Source organism: Esox lucius, chromosome 14 (genome assembly GCF_011004845.1).
Source record: "Esox lucius isolate fEsoLuc1 chromosome 14, fEsoLuc1.pri, whole genome shotgun sequence".
Taxonomy (NCBI): Eukaryota; Metazoa; Chordata; class Actinopteri; order Esociformes; family Esocidae; genus Esox; species Esox lucius.
Window position 1 is genome coordinate 37,138,202 of NC_047582.1, and position 22,699 is coordinate 37,160,900.

Consider the following 22,699-nt stretch of genomic DNA (forward strand, 5'->3'; position numbering starts at 1 on the left):
ATAGGTACTGATCACTACAGACCGGGAACACCCCACAAGGACTGCAGTTTTGGAGATGCTCTGACCCAGTCTTCTAGCCATCACAATCTGGCCCTTGTCAAAGTACATCTACGTGTAAGTCCTCAAGCAGATACTCAGTAGTGAGTAATACATTTTTCTAAATTAATGGCCAGCAATTAACAACGATTTCGATAATTGAAAAATCTGTCCTGGTCAGTGGGTCATGGTTCCAGGAGGTCAGTTCCATAATGGTCAGACTCACCCATGGTTTGACAGGTGCGTGTGCAGGCAGTGCGTCTCAAAATCTCGTACACCTGAATAGGAATACGATTATATTAATATTAATTTATAAACATCATATTGATATCAATATATTCATGTTGATTCAATATATTTATTTTAATCATACAGGGAAACACATTGAGACAGAGGTCTCATTTTCAATGATGTCCTGTATTAGAACTGCAGGAATAAAACATCCAAATGACATTTGATTCAGCATATTCATATTGATTCAGCATATTCATATTGATTCAGCATATTCATATTGATTCAGCATATTCATATTGATTCAGCATATTCATATTGATTCAGCATATTCATATAATCCAACAGAGAAACATCCTGGAAAACAGACTTACTATTCGACTCCGTGTTGCATTGTCAAAGAATGTATCTTTAGATGTGATGTTGTACCTGGAGGAAACAAACAAGATGTTAAAGACAGGCTGTTTTTTTACACACACACACACACACACACACACACACACACACTTTATTTTATTTTTTTAAAGGCCACGAAGCAACAATTTCTCAAGAGACAGAGAGAAACTGGGACAGGGCCGGGTGGACGGAGCGATAGGGCGAGAGACAGGGAGTCAGAGACACATTGGAAAGGAAACTCCCTTCTCTTAGAGAGATTGGAAACCCATATTGAGCTACGTGGACACGTTTTAGCTTGGTTTAAATCGTATTTATCTGAAAGATATCAGCTCACGTGTGGATGGCATATCCTCTGACAAATCAAAAGGTATGTTTTTGGTGTTCCTCAAGGCTTGGTTTTGGCTCATTATTGTTTTAACTATATATGCTGCCTCTGGGTGATGTCAACTGCAAACACAATGTTATGCTGATGAGACACTGTTGTATATTTTCATGAAACATGGAGAGGCCCCCAAATTATCCATTTTGGAAACAGATATTAGGAAGTGGATGACGAAAAACGAAATGCTAATTTTAGGACTCAAGAAACAGTTTTGTTGGTGAACCTCAACGGTTATATGGTCATATCCCAAATACTGTGAGAAACCTCAGCATTACCATCGACCCTGACCTATTTGATGAACATATGAAATAAAGCTCTGGAAAAATTTTTGACCACTCCTAATTTCTCTTAAATCAGAATCTCTACATGTATGGCAGCCATTCCATTACAGTGCTGGTTAAATTCAAACAGGCACACCTCATTTTACTTAAGGTACTGATTAGGTGAAGCCAGGCTGAAGTTTGCAAAGGACCATAGAGGAATGGTGTAAGGTCATCTTCTCCAACTAGTCAAATTTTCAGCTTTGCCCAACACATGGTCATCTAAACAGAGTCTGTGGCCCCACGGTTTGCCGGAGACCTGGAGAAGCCTACAAGCCACATTGTCTCGCACCCACAGTGAAATTAGATGGAGGATCGGTGATGATCTGGGGATGCGTCTGCAAGAGTGGAATCAGGCAGATTTGTCTTTGTGAAGGATGCATGAATCAAGCCAAGTACAAGGTTACCCTGGAAGAACACCTTCCTTCTGCTCTGACAATGTTCCCCAACTCTGAGAATGTTTTTTTCCAGCAGGACAATGCTCCATGCCACACAGCCAGTTCAATCAAGGTGTGGATGGAGGACCACCAGATCAAGACCCTGTCATGGCCAGCCCAATCTCCAGACTTGAACATAATAGAAAAACTCTGGAATATGATCAAGAGGAAGATGGATGGTCACAAGCCATCAAACAAAGCTGAGCTACTTGAATGTGTGACAGGAGTGACAAAGTCACCCAACAGCAATGTGACAGACTGGGGGAAACATGCCAAGACGCATGAAAGCTGTGATTAAAAATCAGGGTTATTCCACCAAATATTGATTTCTGAACTCTTCCTAAATTAAAACATTATCAATCAAATATATTTATAAAGCCATTTTAACATCAGCAGGTGTCAAAAAGTGCTTTTACAAAACACCCGGCCTTAAACCCCAAGGAGCAAGCAACAGTAGCGTTGAATTTAAGGGGCTAGGAAACCTAAATTTAGGAAAAAAACCTAGAGAGGACCCAGGCTATTGTAAATGTAATAAAACAGTGATCCGATAATCCAGGATTTTGGGGGGAAATTATTAGACCTACAATATCTATTTCTCGTGACAGGACTAAATCTAAGGTGTGATTGTGGCAATGTGTTGGACCTGAGACATGTTGGATAAAACCCATTGAGTCAATTATGGCTTCAAAGGCTTTTTGAAGAGATTCATTGGACTTTTCCATATGAATATTGAAATCGCCAAAAATTTGAATACTATCTGCCATGACTACAAGGCTAGACAAGAATTCTGGAAACTCATTGAGGAACATTGTGTATGGCCCGGGGGGCCTATAATTAGTAGCTATGTAAAATGATTTATTGGTCTGGTTAACTTTCATGAGAAAAACTTCAAAAGAATGAAACTCAGTGATATGTTTGAGAGTAAATTTATAAATATTAGCAACACCCCCTCCTTTTTGGGATGCACGAGGGATATGATCACTAGTAAAACCAGGAGGAGAGGCCTCATTTAAGGCAGTGAATTCATTAGGCTTTAGCCACGTTTCACATAAACCAATAACATCTAGTTTATGATCAGAGATTAATTAATTTACTGCAACCGTCTTTGGAGCAAGAGATCTAACATTTAGGAGTCCCATTTTCCGATGCGATAGTCATTTTTATTTGTGATCGAGGTGGAGGAAGGCTTTATCATAACAAGGTTGCTATTGTTAGCCCTTCCTTGTTTAACTTCTCTCAGCCTGGAACGAGTCACAGTGGCAATAGGTAAAGCTGTACTAACTACTCTGGCTATGCTATCGACAAACTCCACTAGGCTAGCAGGCTGGCTAACAGCAGATCAGGCCTGGCCCTATTTCTGGGAGAGTCCCAAAACGAGAGACATATCTACAAACTCTACCTCCTGCGACGGGCAGAACTCCGTTTTCAGCCAGCGACTGAGTTCCGCAAGTCTGCTGTAGAGCTCGTCACCACCCCTAGCTGGGAGGGGGCCAGAGACAATTACTCGATGCCGACACATCTTTCTAGCTAATTTACACGCTGATGCTATGTTCAACTTCGTAACCTCTGACTGTTTCATCCTAATGTTGTTGGTGCCAACGTGAATAACAATATCTCTGTACTCTATACTTGCCAGTTTTAGACTTCGCTAGCACCAGCCCCAGATTTGCGGCTACGTCGGTGACTCTGCCCCCCGGTAAACAGTGTACGATTGCCGGCAGATTCTTTAGTCGAATACTGCGGGTAATGGAATCGCCGATGACTAAAGTTTTCAGTTTTTCCAGGCCACCGGTAGAAAATGCCTGCCGATCATTCCCCTCCGAAGACGGCTCGGGCCTTGACTCCGACTCCAGTGGGGAAAACCTGTTGAAAGTCTCAGTTGGATTTAGCAACGATTCAGGTTTAACTGGTCGACGGCATTTCTTCCCAGTGACCAAGAGAAAGTTATTGCCCGGCTGCAGGAGCTGTGCCGGGGGCCTAACAACACTAGTTTATTCCTGGTGGCACAGACGCAGTTTTTTCTATTTCTACACTAGCATAATCATTGCCTGACGTTTGCGTCAGAAGCCGAGCCTCTAACTCTGCTATCTTTACCTGAAGACGATAGTTCTCCTCCGTGTTGTTGCTACAACAATTACAGTGATAAGGCATTGTAATGATACTTAGAGTCGGGTGTTCAGAGGTGAGTAGTTCTGTCAGTACCGAGTCCCGGTGTAGAAAATGCATTAGTATTTTGTTGTTTGTTTGATAATTCTGACCAGTTGTTTTCTACAAATAAATACTCAAAATGACAATATTTGTATTTGTAATTTGGGAGTAATGTTGTCAGTAGTTTATAGAATAAAACAATGTTCATTATACTCAAACACATACCTATGAATAGTACATACCTATGAATAGTAAAACCAGAGAAACTGATAATTTTGCAGTGAGCTGCTTTTTATATCTGAACATTGCAAACATTTGAAACTTTTGATCAAAAACAGATGCAGAAAATCTAATTTTCTTTTGTTACTTCTAGATTAGATTACTGTAATGCTCTTCTCTCTGGTTACCCTGATGAATCAATAAATAAACTTCAATTAGGGCTGAACATGACTGCTAGACTCTTAACTAGAAAGGAAAAAAAAGTGATCACATTACTCCAGTATTAGCCTCTCCACACTGGCTGCCTGTTAAGACTAGGGCTGATTTTAAGGTTTTATTGTTAACCTATAAAGCATGGACTTGCTCTGACTTACCTCCCTGAATTGGTCCAGCCATAGATACCTACAAGTAGTCTAGAAACCCAAGAAGCAGGTCTTCTAATTGTACCTAGAATGATACTCAGCTCTTTTTCAGGGTGTTAGCGATTGATTGGTGGTCCTTTGGTTGATGCTTGGCAATGAGGGTGGATTGACCTGTTGGGCCCTGTAAGGGTTTACCCTCGTATAGGGCCACAGTGTCAATGGTCTCCCCTGTTCCAGCCCCAAGGTTTTCTGCTGCTATATTATTGCGCTGGGGGGTAGGGCAAGTTTTCCGTCACCACTGTACAGCCTTGTTAATCTAAGGAATGCGCTTTCTAAATGTTCCTTGTCTCCTGCTCTGTTTAAACTTAGGTGGACATGAGGTCTTGGACTACACCTCAGGACTACCAGGTAGAGGTGAAAAAATGTAAGTACTCAGAGAAAAAGGCAACCGGTGGAGAATGAACAATCTGTCAATAATTCACTGTAAATAGCTAATATAAAATTGGACATGGTTTAATCTTTTTGAAACTGTATAATGTTTTGTTTCTTTCTTATTTTCCAATTGCTTTGGCAAGAGTGAATGAGTGTTGGGTGGTGAGGTGTTGCTATGTGCGAAGTTTCCAGTTAGGGTTGGCTTAGATATTGGAGATGGGAGTTTTATGCGGTAGAATTGGGAGATGGATCATCCCAGGTCTGTCTATACAATCTTTGGGTATATGGTCTATTTGACATGGCTTACATTGAGTGGTTTCCTTTTGTAATGTAGGTAACCTGAGATTGTTTAAAAAGGGAGTGGAACAGCTGGAAGATGAAGCGGAGTAGAAATCTATGACACCTGCTGGTCCTTCATTGTCTGTTTACACGACACAGCATTACCCCTCCGCCTCAATTCAGACCAACCCCTCAATGACGACACATGACACAGCATTACCCCTCCGCCTCAATTCAGACCAACCCCTCAATGACGACACATGACACAGCATTACCCCTCCGCCTCAATTCAGACCAACCCCTCAGTGATGTTGTGTTGACTGGAGACTTACAGGTGTAGTTTGTCTCTGGAGAAGCAGTGTGCGAGGTGCTTGGTGCTATGGTCCAGCTGGGGGATGCTGGGCTGGAACGGTTGGTTCATCTTCCTCCAGAACTCACTGAGTGTGCCACTCAACCCACGCTCCTCCCTAACCCTGTAACTCTACACACAAACGCACGCACCTATAAAATATCTAAAGTATCTAAAACTGCATGAAAACCCCAGGAAAAGATAGATACAGCTCCGGAAAGAAATTAAGAATTCACTGCACCTTTTTCTTTCCTTTCCAAAAAAGCCGAAAAGGAAGGTTTTGAGTGAAGAACAGAAGGGTTAAAATTAAGAGACCACTGCAAATTGAACGCTTCTGTTCCTCACTCAAAACCTTCCTTTCCAACTTTTTTGGAAAGGAAAGAAAAAGGTGCAGTGGTCTCTTGTTTTTTCTGGAGCTGTATATGCAGGCCAACAGGTCAATATCATTTCTATTGTCATGAGCGTCTGAACAGGAAATCCAACATTACTTGGACTATCCCTGCAGTTCCCATTGTACCCATACATCTACAACTGTAGTTACCAACACCAATCAGCCATAACATTATGACCACTGACAGGTGAAGTAAATAACACTGATAATCTCGTTATCATGGCACCTGTCAGTGGGTGGGATATATTAGGCAGCGAGTGAACATTCTGCCCTCAAAGTTGATGTGTTAGAAGCAGAAATAATGAGCAAGTGTAAAAGATCTTTGTGACTTTGACATGGGCCAGATTGGGATGCCTAGACGACTGGCTCAGAGCATCTACCAAACTGCAGCCATTGTGGGATGTTCCTGGTCTGCAGTGGTCAGTACCTATCAAGTGGTCCAAGGAAGGAAAAGCGGTGAACCAGCGACAGGGTCATGGGAGGCCAAGGCTCATTGATGCACGTGGGGAGCGAAGGCTGGCCTGTGTGGTCTGATCCAACAGACGAGCAGCTGTAGCTCAAACTGCTGAAAAAGTTAATGCTGGTACTGACAGAAAGGTTTCACAATAAAGTGCATCGCAGTTTGTTGAATATGGGGCTATGTAGCTGCAGACCAGTCAGGGTGCCCATGCTGACCTGTCCACTGCCGATAGCCCCTACAATGGGCATGTGAGCATCAGAACTGGACCACGAAGCAATGGAAGAAGGTGGTCTGGTCTGATTAATCACATTTCCTTTTACATCACGTGGATGGCCAGGTGCATGTGCATCACTTACCTGGAGAACACATGGCACCAGGATGCACTATGGGAAGAAGGCAAGCTGGCGGAGGCAGTGTGATGCTTTGGGCAATGTTCTGCTGGGTCCAGCCATTAATGTGGATGTTACTTTAACACATACCATCTACCAGAGCATTGTTGCAGACCATGTGCACCCTTTCATAGCAACGGTATTCCCTGATGGCATTGGACTCTTTCAGCAGGATAATGCGCCCTGCCACAAAGCAAAAATGGTTCAGGAATGGTTTGAGGAACACAACAACGAGTTCAAGGTGTTAACTTGGCCTCTTAATTCCCCAGATCTCAATCCAATTGAGCATCTGTGGGATGTGCTGGACAAACAAGTCCGATCCAAAGAGGTCCCAACTTGCAACTTACAGGACATAAAGGATCTGCTGCTAACATCTTGGTGCCAGATACCACAGCACACCTTCAGAGGTCTAGTAAAGTCCATGCCTCAAAGGGTCAGGGCTGTTTTGGCGGCAAAAGGGGGACCTACACAATATTAGGCAGGTGGTCATAATGTTATGGCTGATTGGGTTGTGTGTGTGTCTTATGTTCATATTTCTCAAAAATTATTGTGCTTCAATTAAATATGCGGCTCTGGTAGACTTGTCCATGTTTGCGATTGGTTATATGGTGCAAACACCGCCCCTTTTATGTGAACGTGCTCGTCGCTAGATTGGGAAAACCTGCATTGATTTAACAAATTGATAACCACCGTCGTGACACAGCTTAAGGTTTAGTGAAGCCAGCTAACGAAAAGAAATCCTGGGCATGTTGAATGTGCTTTGTAGTAAAGCCTCTGGTTAAACAACAGGTACATAGAAAAAATAGAAAGTGTTGGAAGTCTTACCTTATTAGTGGGGACTTTAATCTTAAGGAACTCTGCTTCCCTGCTTAGGACTGACCATGGGGCATGGAGCCGTGTGAAGCTGGGACCATATACCCTGATCTGGGACAGAGAGAAGAGCCAACAAGCTAGGAAACTAGGAACCATAGTTTAATACTAGAAAAGGAAAGGCTATACACACCATTATTAACCGTGTAGAGCTGGCCATCTACACCAGTATAAAACCTGTAGGGATTTATAGCTATACGAGTAACTGTGATTAACCCTTTATGTCTGTCACCATTAACCATGTAGGGCTGGTTAACTACACCGTGATTAACCAATGAGGGACTGGCTACAACATTATCAGTCCATGTGTAACAGAAGCTGAGCAGAGGGGTAGATAAAGATAAACAAGAGGCAGAGAAAGAAAAGGTCTGGTTTGGTGTCACTCTCATCTCCTGAAATGTAAGGGATAAAAATACCAGCTGAGAGGAAAAGAGGTGGAGAAGAAAGTAATCAGTAGAAGATATTTAATTAGTTGCATCTCATGGGGGAGGTGAGGAACTGGGTTGTGAACGGGGCATGGGGAGGAGGGGGTGTGGACATGGGGGTGGATAAGTGACATTCAACACACAGCTCTAAACAAGGTGGCGGATGTCATCCACTGTCAGACAGGGTGGCGGATGTCATCCACTGTCAGACAGGGTGGCGGATGTCATCCACTGTCAGACAGGGTGGCGGATGTCATCCACTGTCAGACAGGGTGGCGGATGTCATCCACTGTCAGACAGGGTGGCGGATGTCATCCACTGTCAGACAGGGTGGCGGATGTCATCCACTGTCAGACAGGGTGGCGGATGTCATCCACTGTCAGACAGGGTGGCGGATGTCATCTACAGTTTCTTGCTTGACTGGTATAGAGTCCCCTCTTGAATTCTTGGTTCCACACACATAAGTTTTTTTTACACAGTACCTCATATAGCACAAGATAGCGAAGTACCATTCCTCTTGTTGTGTTCTTTAACAAGAGTATGGAACTAAAATACACCTACAGCTCCGGAAAACATTGAGACCACTGCACCTTTTTCTTTCCTTTCCAAAAAATTGACAAGGAAAGTTGAGTGAGGAACAGAAATGTTCAATTTGCAGTGGTCTCTTAATTCTAACCCTTCTGTTCCTCACTCAACTTTCCTTTTCAATTTTTTTGGAAAGGAAAGAAAAACGTGCAGTGGTCTCTTAATATACAGCTCCGGAACAAATTATCAGGAAAAGATATGCTTTCTCACAATGTTATGTTCCAACCTATGGTCCATAGCTCTCCTTGTGACTATGACAGTCACAAGGACAACTCCTATCAGGAGGTATGGACAGGATGTGTGGGTAGGGTGTTTGGAGCCCATCAGTAATGGTCCCAGCACCACGTCCTATTTATTGTCCTTTGTTCAGAGTTATTCAGTACTTATGCATTGTGTTAAGTTTTTCATGCCCATAATCTCTCACATTCCAACAGGAGGTATCATCTCCAGAGATAATCACACCCAGTCTAACAGGAGGTATCATCTCCAGAGATAATCACACCCAGTCTAACAGGAGGTATCATCTCCAGTGATAATCACACCCAGTCTAACAGGAGGTATCATCTCCAGTGATAATCACACCCAGTCTAACAGGAGGTATCATCTCCAGTGATAATCACACCCAGTCTAACAGGAGGTATCATCTCCAGTGATAATCACACCCAGTCTAACAGGAGGTATCATCTCCAGTGATAATCACACCCAGTCTAACAGGAGGTATCATCTCCAGTGATAATCACACCCAGCCCAATAAGAGAATGGGGCTCTTCCCAAAAAAAAAACCTCTCCTGTTACCAAGTCAACCAATAAACAATGACTGGTGCTGCCACCCTGTGTTTCTACATCAAAGGATTCAAAGGAGTGGGTCTAATGTCATCTCATATGACATATGTGGCTCTCAGGCTGTTGGTAATGTTTGTTGCAAGGTGGGGTACTGAAAACTATTTTGAAACCTAACTACTGTAGGAAAATAATCCACAAATGGTAGATCTCTCACCTCTGTATCTCTCTCCATCTCCAGTCCCGCCTCCAGCAGCCTGGCTTCAAACTCCTCCCTAATCAACACCTTCTCTCCTTCTGCTGGGTCACCCTCCAAATATGCCTCCTCCACAACACTATCCACACCTACACCCAGATCCACACACACCTCCCTGTCACCCCCCCCCCTCTGCCCAACAGCACCACCAACAGGGTCTGCAGGGGGGAAGCTCCCGTTGGAGATGACATTTAGGCGATGAGGGGGGTGATGGTGGGCGCTCCCCTTCAAAGAGGTCTGTCGGCAGTGGTGAAACACCAGGACATAGTCCACCTTCCTTCGCCCGTCTGAGAAGAACTGACCAGGCCTCTGGTCATCCGGGGGGGTTACTGACCCAACACCCCCACCCTAGAGGAGAAAAGACAGGAACTGGTCAGTAGTGATCCCAACGGTAACCCTAAGCCTGGGTGACAATTCGGAATATGTTGGTCTGGAGTTTTTCCTTTTGGAAATGTACAGCAGATCAGGTCCTTGATGCCCTGCTTGCACAGTTTCAAAGACGTCCACAGGGGCTTGGAGCCTGCTCTACTTATCTGTGCTGCACTCATTCTGGCCCAGTAACCCACATCTTACATCTAATATTCCAAAAGTATGGAAAACAGTTTTTGTACCACCGTTCCATTAGGGAGGTAGCACCAATTACCTTGGTCATTTTTATCTGATTTCTTTGGTCACAGACTGAATCCAAGCTTCTAGAGTGAGTTTTTGCCCCTTAGCAGTACAATCAGGAAGTCTGTTTAAAACATCTACTTAATACGGACAAAAGTTTAGCCTTCTACCAGAGCACCCTTCATTTTGTTAATCTTCACTGTATCCTGTATTGAACTGTTGGCTGGAACCGGTTATCACAGCTCTAAGTTCATAAAGCCTTCCATCATAAATATCCAAATTAGATTCAACTTTGTCATTGAACAAGTACAGTACAACGAAATGCAGTTAGCATCTGACCAGAAGTGCAAATAGATTATTATAGTTTGTTTATTATAGTTTATGTTTCAAGTGGGATATATAGTTGTGCAGGTACAAATGTAAATTCCAAATGTGCAATCGAGGCAAATAGAAGGAGTAATGAGATCCCAATAGACACGTACCTGTAACAACTGAAAACTACCATTATCAGACTTTGCAAGAAAGTGTCAGAGACCAGTAGTACAAGGGTGTAGTGCAACAAGGTCCCTGAGTGGTGGGCAGGTGGGTAAGATTAGTGATGGGTTACAGAGTTCAGAGTTACAGTAGACGGAAAGAAACTGTTCCTGAGCCTACTGGTGTGGGAACGAAGAGACCTGTACCACCTGCCTCATGGCAGGGGGGCAAACAGTTTGTGGCATGGATGTGAAGGGTCCCTGATGCCACGCGCCCAGCGTGCCCTAACCATAACCACTTGTGCTGGAAGTCTACGATGGCTGGGAGCTGGGCATCAGTGATGTGCTGGGACTTCCAGTCGGCAACAGAGCAACCGCTAAACCAGACTGTGGCGCACTTAGACAGAATTCCCTCGATTGTAAACCTTTACTGCTGCACAAGGATCTTGGAGGACAGGGGGGCTTTCTTCAGCCAGAAGTTGTGAACACCCAGGAATTTGAAGCTGGACACACGCTCCACCTCAGTGCCATCAATCAATCAAATCAATCTAATGTATTCATAAAGCCCTTTTTACATCAGCAGGTGTCACAAAGTGCTTTTACAAAACACTCAGCCTTAAATCCCAAGGAGCAAGCAACAGTAGTGTTGAATTTCAGTGGCTAGGAAAAACTCCCTAAGAAGGACAAAATTCAGGAAGAAACCTATGATGCTTTTCCACTGCATGGTACCGACTCGACTTTACTCGCCTTTAACCACTTTGGCAGTTTTTCCACTGCATGGTGCCAGCTTTACCCAGCTCGCCTCAGTTGGTTTTCCACTGCATATTGTACCCTGTACCTGCCCATAGCGACATCACTGGAAACCTGCCGTAACGCTTCCTACAACGCGACACAAACGGGAACATTAATGGAGATATCGTCATTGTTACTGATCACCGTAGTGTGATCTGAAAACTTGTAACTGTGCAGAGGAACCAAGACTATGCTACTGAAGTATAGAAAACTAAGCTGCCTGCCTTAGAGTTGGTTTACTCCTGAGGTTCCCTGGGTCTCCAGTGAGTTGGGTAAATCTGCATTTGGATTTGAAGCACAACATTACTGGAATAAAGTCCAAAATACTTTACATCTTAATGTTCTACTACCAATCTGGGGGCCTGTGATGTGTTTCTGATTCATTCTGTATTATTGTTCTACTTATGATGATTTGTGGTGTTAGGCGTGGCCAACTGTAAAAATATAAAGCCAAATATTGTTCAGTAGATGTATAAGTCAATGTTCAGCGCACAGCTAAGAGGTTGTTTATATTTACATCATGTGCTACATTTGACAAAGACGCTTAATTATTCTCCTGTGTAAACTTCAGATATCGATAGCAAGGTAGCAGGCGCTTCTATAGGGCCCCCTGGAATTTTGCAGTTCACACACACATCGCTTGATTTTCCCACGATTGACAGCCACATTCCTGCGTGGGGCATCTCGAACATGCCAGGGTAAACTGAAAAGCTGTAGAAATATTTATGCAAACTAGCAAATCTAGCTTTTTATTCTCTCTCAAAGTAAAACAAGGCCATACTCAGGGAAAACAGGGTCAAGCTACCATGAGAGTTAAAGCACAAGGTTTTATGGATTCTCCTAAGACTTTGTAGAACAACCCAAGGGGGAACATTTTCACAATGGAAAATATACAATACTATGGAATTCCCAATCGATTGTGATACATGGCATAAACGTTGACACATTCCAGTTGCTTGTTAATAATTGTTCCTTTTCTGACATTTCTTCCAAGATGTAAAAGTAATGTCATAGGTTGCTGCTCATGTCTTTCAGGGCGGTTGGTTGGTGACCCTTTTGGTCAGGTGCTTGTTTTACATTTGCTATTTGGGGTTACAGGCAGGATGTCTGTAAAAGCATTTTGTGACAACTGCTGATTTAAAAAGGGCTTTATGAAATACATTAATCAATCAATCAAAATGTAATTACACTAATTACGATACCTGTGAAAGCACAAAAATAAGGTTATGTATTGAACCTTGTGTCTCAAAATAAGGTTCAATATATAATTTAAAAAGTAATTATGATCCAAGTGGGCAACGCACTCATAAATAACTGGTAAATGGATGTTATTGGTGCATAGCCGTGGGTCAATGGTAACTATCCCGGCTCTATGCAAGTCTCTGATAAAAACCAGGGTTAAATAACACCTCCACCCTTTTGTCTGTCGCCCTGTCTCTCTCTGTCGTTAAAAAGAACAATGTAAAAGATATGGTGCTTGTACAATCTTTTAGTTTTTTCCACTTGCCACTCTACAAGAACTCCCTGTTTTGACACCAAAATGGCACCCATCACCCTTTAGCAGCAATGTTTGCAAACACAGAAAGGAGTCAATTGGTTCTTCAGACTCGGCCTCCCATCCCATTCTAACCTTTTGAATTCATGGTACCTGAGGAGTTAGCTTTGTGATAACAATCTTTGCAATATGATCTGATGTTTATTTCCAGTATATTTGAAAGCACAATACAGTTCTCCCAGTCATCTGCCATGCTCTGATTGTATAAGTACTAATGATATTTGTCAATGAGGGTACATCGGTCTAACAATATTTGAACATCTAGAGGCCAGTGTGATACACAATGAACCAGTCCTAACACTCCATTGTGTTTTCAATAAGGCTGGTAAGAAACCTTCAGGGACCATAGACATTGTATGTCCATTAAATGCCCAGTAATGGTTAGGTGCAGCAACACCTATTAAAAGTCTTCACAACCTTCTTTGCGTATTGACATGTCAGTGGTTATTTGCTCATGAAAATGATAACATTTGACAAGAAACCATAGCAAGAATGTAGTATGTAGTCCAACAGGTAAATTATATCTTGTAAATTTCCTAGACATTTGAAGATAGAAAACACAATGGAAATCCCAAAAAGCTATCACTATCTGATGAACAGAACTAACAGAAGAAAAACCAGAGAGGCCCACCAAAACACACGATTCTTTAAAGAAAAAAATCTAACAAGAAAAGGAAAAATGAAAATGAATTTCCTAAGGAGCTTGACTAAATCTTTTTTCAACCTTGATCACAAAAACATTGCTAGCACCCATAATAACCACAGCATGTTGTCCAAGGTTTTTCACATACAGGTGCTAGTCATAAAATTAGAATATCATCAAAAAGTGGATTTATTTCAGTAATTCCATTCAAAAAGTGAAACTTGTATAATGTATACATTCATTCCACACAGACTGATATATTTCAAGTGTTTATTTCTTTAAATTTTTATGATTATAACTGACAACTAATGAAAACCCCAAATTAGAATATTTTGAAAAGGTTCAATATTGAAGACACCTGGTGCCACACTCTAATCAGCTAATTAACCCAAAACACCTGCAAAGGCCTTTAAATGGTCTCTCAGTCTAGTTCTGTAGGCTACACAATCACGGGGAAGACTGCTGACTTGACAGCTGTCCAAAAGACGACCATTGACACCTTGCACAAGGAGGGCAAGACACAAAAGGTCATTGCTAAAGAGGCTGGCTGTTCACAGAGCTCTGTGTCCAAGCAAATTAATAGAGAGGCAAAGGGAAGGAAAAGATGTGGTATAAAAAAAAAAGTGTACAAGCAATAGTCATAACCGCACCCTGGAGAGGATTGTGAAACAAAACCCATTCAAAAATTCCTTGATATTCTTACAAGTTCGCTCATTAACGACAGTAAATAAATCTGTAAACGATCAAATCAAGGATCTAAACTCAATACTGCGAAATACATTAGACACAGTTGCACCACTAAAAACAAAAGAAATACGCAACAAGAAACTTGCTCCCTGGTACACAGACAATACTAGAGCACTTAAGCAAGCCTCCATAAAATTGGAGGGAAAGTGGCGCTCCATCAAGTTGGAAGTATTCAGACTAGCCTGGATAATGTGATGGTAATTCCATCGATCGACACTCTTAAAAAGAGTAAGAAACAGAGACAAAGTTATTTTGGCACTATCTAACAGTTTTATTAATATTTGCAAATATGAGAGACGTGTCAAACGCTTACAAACATAATCATCCAAGGAGTCTCTCACTCCATACCTGAACAATCCGTATTTATTTCAAATGTTAGAAGGGGTGTGGTAAGTTGTTGCCATCTGTCTTGTGTAACATTTACCCAAAGGGCGGGCTGTCCCCCCACCTTATCCTTCTCAACCCCTGAGGAGACACAATGTCTGGATAATCAACAGGGACACTAAAGGTTTATACAGATTTACGAGTAACCCTCTAATCCACAGGTGCCGGTCAAGGATGTCTCCTATTCGAACACCAGACCCCTCTTGGCATCTTTAACTAGTAACTCATTCATTCTCACATCCAAACAATGGGACTCAGTCCTTTAAACAGTAAGAATGCATCAGGTTTCAGAATTTCCACAACAATAGACAGTACACTACAATACCGAAAATCACTCACGTCTGTTCGATCAGCTTATTTCTCCAACCTGATTGAGGTGAACAAAACAATCAAAAATGTCTCTTCGATACAGTTGCAAATTTACCAAAACAGCAAAGCTCAACAAGTGAAGTGGGTCTTCACTTTAGTTGTAGTGAATACATGAACTACTTTGATGAAAAGATCATCATTAGAAAACAAATAACTGACTCCTTAAATAGTTATGGTCCTCAAAATCTCAGTTGTCCTAAAAATGTCCTGAACCTCCATGGGATAGGTGTCAAAAGTCTCTTCTAAAAAAATCAAATCTGGATCCCGACATATTAAACAATTAAAGGCCAATATCGAACCTCCCGTTCCTCTCAGAAATCTTAGAAAAATGGGTTTCCAAACAACTGAATGTCTTCCTAAAGACAAATAACATTTATGAAATACTCCAGTCCGGTTTCAGATCCCATCATAGTACTGAGACTGCACTCGTGAAGGTAACAAATTACCTTCTAATGGCCTCGGACAAAGGTTCCGCATCCGTCCTGTTGCATCTTGACCTTAGTGCTGCTTTTGACACTATTGATCACTGGAAACCCAGATTGGGCTACGTGGACATGTTCTAGCCTGGTTTAAATCTTATTTATCTGAAAGATATCAGTTTGTTAGTGTGGATGGCATATCCTCTGACAAGTCAAAGCTATGCTTTGGTGTTCCTCAAGGCTCGGTTCTGGGCCCATTATTGTTCTCACTATATATGCTCCCTCTGGGCGATGTAATCCGAAATCACAATGTAAACTTTCACTGTTACGCTGATGACACACAGTTATATATTTCAATGAAGCATGGAGAAGCCCCTAAATTAGCTACTTTGGAAGCATGCGTTTCAGATATTAGGAAGTGGATGACAGAGAATTTCTTGCTCTTAAACTCAAGGAAAACAGAAATGCTCGTTTTAGGACCCAAAAAACAAACTTCGACGGCTGCATGGTCGTATCCCAAAATACTGTAAGAAACCTAGGCGTTACCCTTGACCCTGACCTCTCCTTTGAAGAATATTGCAAAAAATGTAAAACTTTCTATCAAAAACTGATGCAGAAAAATTAATCCATGCTTTCGTTACATCTAGACTAGATTACTGCAATGCTCTTCTATCTGGTTATCCAGACAAATTAATAAATAAACTTCAATTAGTGCTGCACACGGCTGCACGAATCCTAACTAGAACAAAAACATTTGAACACATTACTCCTGTCCTAGCGTCCTTACACTGGCTGTCTGTTGGGGTTAGGGCTGATTTTAAGGTTTTACTCTTAACCTATAAATCAATACATGGACTTGCTCCTACTTACCTTGCTGAAATGATCCAGCCATACATACCTACACGTAACCTACGATCGCAAGATGCAGGCCTTTTAATGGTACCTAGAATTTCTAAACAAACAGCTGGCAGCAGGGCCTTTTCTAATAGAGCTCCACTACTGTGGAATGATCTGCCAATTAAGGTTAGAAATGCAAACTCAGTGCAAACTTTCAAGTGTCTACTAAAAACTAAATCTCTACAGCAGGGTTTATAATTAGGTGTAGCCTGGCCCGGGGGCGTGAAGGTGACCAGTAGGCTTGATACTGTCCACCCTTGCTATCTTGCCAGGTGGGCTCTCGTCGCCACTGGGATGCCCTCCCTCCAATGCCTTTCGGGGGAAGAGTCACTGGCTTGTTGTTGACTCTCTGTTGCTCACTTGCAATTGGGGGGTTCAGGGGGGTTGCGGTTGGTGGGTGTCCCTTTGGTTCATGCCTGGCAATGTGGGTGGATTAATTTCCTGCCTGTTGGGCCCTGTCCGGGGCCTCCCCAGGGTAGGGCCACAGTGTCGCGGATTTTTTTAGGAGGAGATGAGGTCCTGGTCCACACCTGCGGATTACCTGGTTTGGGGAGCCCCGTTGCTGTCCCTGTCCTTGTCCACCTGGTCATACTTCTGACCTAGTCTAAAATCAAATACCCTCTGGATTTAGCCCAGAGAAATGTATTAATTATTCTAATTGGACTCTTAATATCTCACCTGGGTCCTCTCTAGGTTTCTTCCTTAAATTCGGCCTTCTTAGGGAGTTTTTCCTAGCCACTGAAATTCAACACTACTGTTGTTTGCTCCTTGGGGTTTAAGGCCGGATTTCTCTGTAAAGCACTTTGTGACAACTGCTGTTGTAAAAAGGGCTTTATAAATAAATTGTATTGATTGATTGACTGTACCAACATTTGAAATATATCAGTCTGTGTGTAATGAATGAATATAATATACAACTTTCACTTCTTGAATGGAATTACAGAAACAACTTTTTGATGATATTCTAATTTTATGACCAGCACCGGTAACGTTTTGCAGGTTATAATGGCCTGTGAAAAGGGCTATAGTCTCACTTTAGACAGTTATAAAGGTCTAGGGGAAGTGTTCCAGCCTAACTAAGCAATAGGGTTACTGATGCCCGGGGGACATGAAGTAATGTAAATAGAACCAAAACCTGTCATTGATGCCCTCTCTAGTCACCCCTTAATACTGGCACATCTGCTCACCAGGGCGTTGAGTCTTTGGTCTGTTGCATATAGAATATCCTAGTCTATGTATTGATGATATGCCCTGCTTTAAGGAAAGCAGAGAAATTGCAAGATATCTCATTCCATTCTGAGGTAAAGCATTTGCTTATGAAAACACAGCTATAGCTGATCATTCTTAGTGTAATGATTGATAGATAGTCTTATTAAACCATGTTGACTCAGCCTGATCCCTAATAGGCCCTGACTTAGAATTGCAATTAACTGGGAGCAATTATGGAACAACAGTTTTTATCTAGCAATCTTTCATGTACTTGTCAGATGCTCTAACGATTTGGCAACCTGCTGCCCTGTTAGTCTTCTCAGATTATTTTCATGTTTGAATATGTTCTATCTTAGACCCAAATTCACTTCCTCTGAAGTGTTCAGAAAACTTGCGCTTTATCTGATAAATGGCAAGGGGAGGATGTAGCTTAGCAGTTACAGCATCTGACCTGAATCCTTCAGCACAACATTTAACCCCTAATAGGTTCCAAGTAATCTGTATCAAATTACCATAATGCATAGAAATAGATGTATAATACAAGTGGTTAAACAAAGTTTAGCGGTCCGGACATTCGGAAATATCTATTTTCAATTAAATCAACACTCCATAGGAATCCCAGTCAAAACATAGATATGAAGAAAGAATAAAACTGAGGCTTTATGTACACATTCAACTGTGGGTGAACCGGCAGTCCTATTTATGGTTTTAGAAGAAAATGTAAATTCAATTTAAATTTCAATCGTGGACCAGCTAAACTGCAGTGGTCTTAAGGAATGTCAATTCTATGAATATTAATTATATTTCTATAATTTAAATAACATCAAGCCTCAACCCAAGGGTGGGTTGGTCTCAAATAAAAGCAGGCAGAACACAAACACCTCCTATACGGTCACAGAGTCGAAACTACAAAATATACAACAAAATAAATATCTAAGTAGAACTGAATTGACAAAACTAAGCTTGGAAATTATACCAGTTTTAACAGTCTTCTCCAGTTGTGAAATCATGGACGCGTCACCGTGTGGTAACCAAGACCCGGAACGCATCACCATGTGGGTTAGGGCTGGTAACTAAGACAACCCGTGTGGTAACCAAGACAAAATGTATTTGCATGTCATGGCTAACACAGATACGGCCAGTTAAGCAAAGGTGTAACAGTAAGGGTATGTGTATGGTAATTGTATGGTAATGTCCTGGTAGTAGCAAGGTGAGGTAAACAAAAAACATTACCTTTTAGCCCCTTTATCTCAAGAACGTTCTGGAAGTCCCTTTCTGACCACTTTTTAGATGACAAACAAAGTAAAAGTTTGTACACACCACCAGGGAAGAGACCTAATGGATTTAGCCTCTGGAGTGACCCAGAAATTAATTCTCCTCCTCTACAGATTAAGTCACTTTACAGCACTACATTAGAGCGCTGTTACATGGTTTGGTAACCTGACAAAGATCATAGGCATGAATCTATGTATGACTTTATGTATTTCCATGGGAGCAGCAGAACTCTATTGTCTCATTCAAATATCCCCACAGGACCAATAAAGTCAACCAAACCAAACATAAATGTATGGGCTACACATTCAGACAGATAAATGTATGGGCTACACATTCAGACAGATAAATGTATGGGCTACACATTCAGACAGATAAATGTATGGGCTACACATTCAGACAGATAAATGTATGGGCTACACATTCAGACAGATAAATGTATGGGCTACACATTCAGACAGATAAATGTATGGGCTACAGATACTTTAGAAAAGGCAGCTGTTTCACCCAGTTGGATTCTTTTTCCAATGAGACTGATTCGGCATTTTGTGAATTAAATTACTACAATTCTTTAATCATTCACATTTTTAAGGAATGTGATTATTTGGTTGGAACTACTAAAATGAGTTAGTGTGAAAGAACAGAACTTTCAGGTCAAACAGACATACAGGTCAGACACCCAGCAATATTACATGAGACAGTTCACCAGAAGTCTCTTCCCAGAACTCCAGAACAGAGGCTGGGTGGTAGAGCCATGAGTAGATGGAGCTCAGCCCCCCCAGGTAACTCAGTGATAACCTGAATCAGAAAAAGTTTAAACAACACAAACGCACAGCGAAATAGGAATAATGTGGTATTTTTATGTGTATGTTATTATGTTGGGTTACTTTGAGTCTGGACGGCAGGGAATATAGTTGCTTTTGACCACACAGGACCACTGGTGACCAATGACGATAAGACTGATAAACATAAAATATCATTAATAACTAAAAAGAATCACTAATGACCACTGATTACTATACATTGTAATATAAAGGACCAGTGATGACCACATGGTGTATTTAAAGAACCACCAATGACTATACTTGCATCTCAACAGGACTATTGATGATGACGTATCTATAAACAACCAGTGTTGGGGTCCACTAGTGAGGGCATGTCAAGTCTTGTAATGTAACCTAAGGGTTAAATAATTCAGTAAGAGCTTTTAAAATGAGACGGTCTCATTGGTAGCATACTGTTCACGGAGGACAAACTCCACATCATAACCAATTAACCGATATTAAATATTCTTAACAAAAACCATGCCGTCACAACTAAGTCGCAGAATCAACAGTTAGTTATAAGAAAGTTGACCGTTAGTGAAAAACCATTAGCCGAGAGACTTACCAGTATCTTGTCTTGGCTGGCGGTGTTAGACTGGGAGAATGGTAAAGAAATAGTAGCAGCAGCAGAACGCACCGGCATCTTGATAATCCGTCAATTTGGGGGGGTGGGGGGGACACACAGCCACGCGTCTCTCACTGGACAGGCAACCCCGGATCAGTAAAACCTACTCACACGCTTCATCTGGATAGCTATACAGCTATGGTATAACTAGATCTTCCAACGAGTTCATTTGTATTTCTATCTGTGAGATAGAGGCTTGTCTATCTGTCCATCTACCTTTGAGATACAAAATCCATACAGCAACACGTTTGTTAAATCTGACTGCGCGCGTCCTCGGAGTTTGGCACACGCGCAACTCGTGTTCACCCAGGTGCGTTGATTGGTCGAAGCTCCCCTGATAAATTACTGTAACGAGGAACCGCTGGGCGTGTTCGTTGTACATGGAACTGTGCCCCGTGTGGGTGGAGATTTCTCATAAAGACCAAAGGAAGAATATAAAATGTGAAATTTCTTGCCACCCGAGACACCGATCCATGCACAACAAACACGCCCAGTGGGCACCACGGTGCGCACAGGCGGGGTGATACTGATGGTTTCTACAGCGACGCGCTCAGGGAGTTAAAGTGAAACGCAATGTCATGCACGAAGCACTAATTTAAATTGTTGTTGTTTTCATTAGAATCACACTACAATTTCTACACTTTAAAAAAAATTGTAAGCATGGAAAGGTAGTTGTCAAGGGCTTTTGTTGGTTTTTATTTTCATGCTTTATTACAGGACTACGCTATACATGTTCATTCCCCAAGTGCGTTGTCCTAGAAACCTGTTCTGAGTATCAACACTGGGTCAAGGCTGCCACAGGTAACGTGGACGGAAATAAAACGGTGCGCTTGATGGTTTAAATCCAGGTCTAGGTGAGCGTTTCTGATTGATTCGGCCACTGCAGAATTTTCCACTTCTTTGCCTTAAAAAACTCATGGGTTGCTTTCCCAGAATTTTTTGTGTCATTGTCCATCTGTAAAGTGAAGTGCCGTCACATCAACTTCGCTGAATTTGAGCAGATGTATATCCTTATACACTTCAGAATTCATCCAGCTGCTTGTCTTCTGTCACATCATCAATAAACACTAGTGATCCAGTGCCATTGGTAGCCATGCACGCCCATGCCATCACACTGCCACCGTGTTTTACAGATTATGTGGTATGCTTCAGATCATGAGCTGTTCCAAGCCTTCTCCATACTTTTTTCTTTCCATCATTCTGGTACAGGTTGATCTTAGTTTCATCTGTCCAGAGTATGCTAATCTGGGCTTTCGATTCTTGAGGCTTATGAATATTTTGCACCTTGTCGTGAACCCTCTGTATTTGCTCTTGTGAAGTCTTCTCTTTATGGTAGTCTTGGATAATGATATGCCTACCTCCTGGAGAGTGTTCTTTACTTGGCTGGATGTTGTCAAGGGGTTTTTCTTTAACATGGATGGATCCTATGATCATCCACCACTGTTGTCTTCTGTGCATTTTAAGCCCATATTCATGATTTATCTGTAACTTGTAAATATTTAGTTAAACAGCCAAAATAACAAAACTTGTGTCAGTGTCCAATTATTTCCGGACCTAATTGTAGGTCTAGGTGAACTTCATTGGTTTAGACCCAGGTCTATGTAAGTGTCAATGGTTTAGACCCAGGTCTATGTAAGTGTCAACGGTTTAGACCCAGGTCAAGGTTAGCGTCAACGGTTTAGACCCAGGTCTAGGTTAGCGTCAACGGTTTAGACCCAGGTCTATGTAAGTGTCAATGGTTTAGACCCAGGTCTAGGTTAGCGTCAACGGTTTAGACCCAGGTCTATGTAAGTGTCAATGGTTTAGACCCAGGTCTAGGTGGGCTTCAATGGTTTAGACCCAGGTCTAGGTTAGCGTCAACGGTTTAGACCCAGGTCTAGGTTAGCGTCAACGGTTTAGACCCAGGTCTAGGTTAGCGTCAACGGTTTAGACCCAGGTCTAGGTTAGCGTCAACGGTTTAGACCCAGGTCTAGGTTAGCGTCAACGGTTTAGACCCAGGTCTAGGTTAGCGTCAACGGTTTAGACCCAGGTCTAGGTTAGCGTCAACGGTTTAGACCCAGGTCTATGTAAGTGTCAATGGTTTAGACCCAGGTCTAGGTTAGCGTCAACGGTTTAGACCCAGGTCTAGGTTAGC

General features: G+C 42.1%; 1 protein-coding gene across 3 annotated transcripts in view; it reads right to left on the minus strand.

The window, feature by feature from the left end:
* The window catches only part of ano2b (anoctamin 2b), a 99,908-nt gene that overhangs the window by 67,635 nt on the left and 9,574 nt on the right, over window positions 1-22,699 (minus strand). For 2 of the 3 annotated variants that reach the window (XM_029125224.2, XM_029125222.2), the window contains exons 3-7: window positions 9,709-10,095; window positions 7,657-7,755; window positions 5,575-5,723; window positions 642-696; window positions 263-314 (exon numbers count right to left, since the gene is read on the minus strand). In XM_029125224.2, the coding sequence (XP_028981057.2) occupies window positions 263-314; window positions 642-696; window positions 5,575-5,723; window positions 7,657-7,755; window positions 9,709-10,095 (742 nt within the window). Of the gene's footprint in view, window positions 1-262; window positions 315-641; window positions 697-5,574; window positions 5,724-7,656; window positions 7,756-9,708; window positions 10,096-20,505; window positions 20,923-22,699 lie in introns of those variants that run through there. The other variant, XM_029125223.2, reaches the window with a different exon arrangement.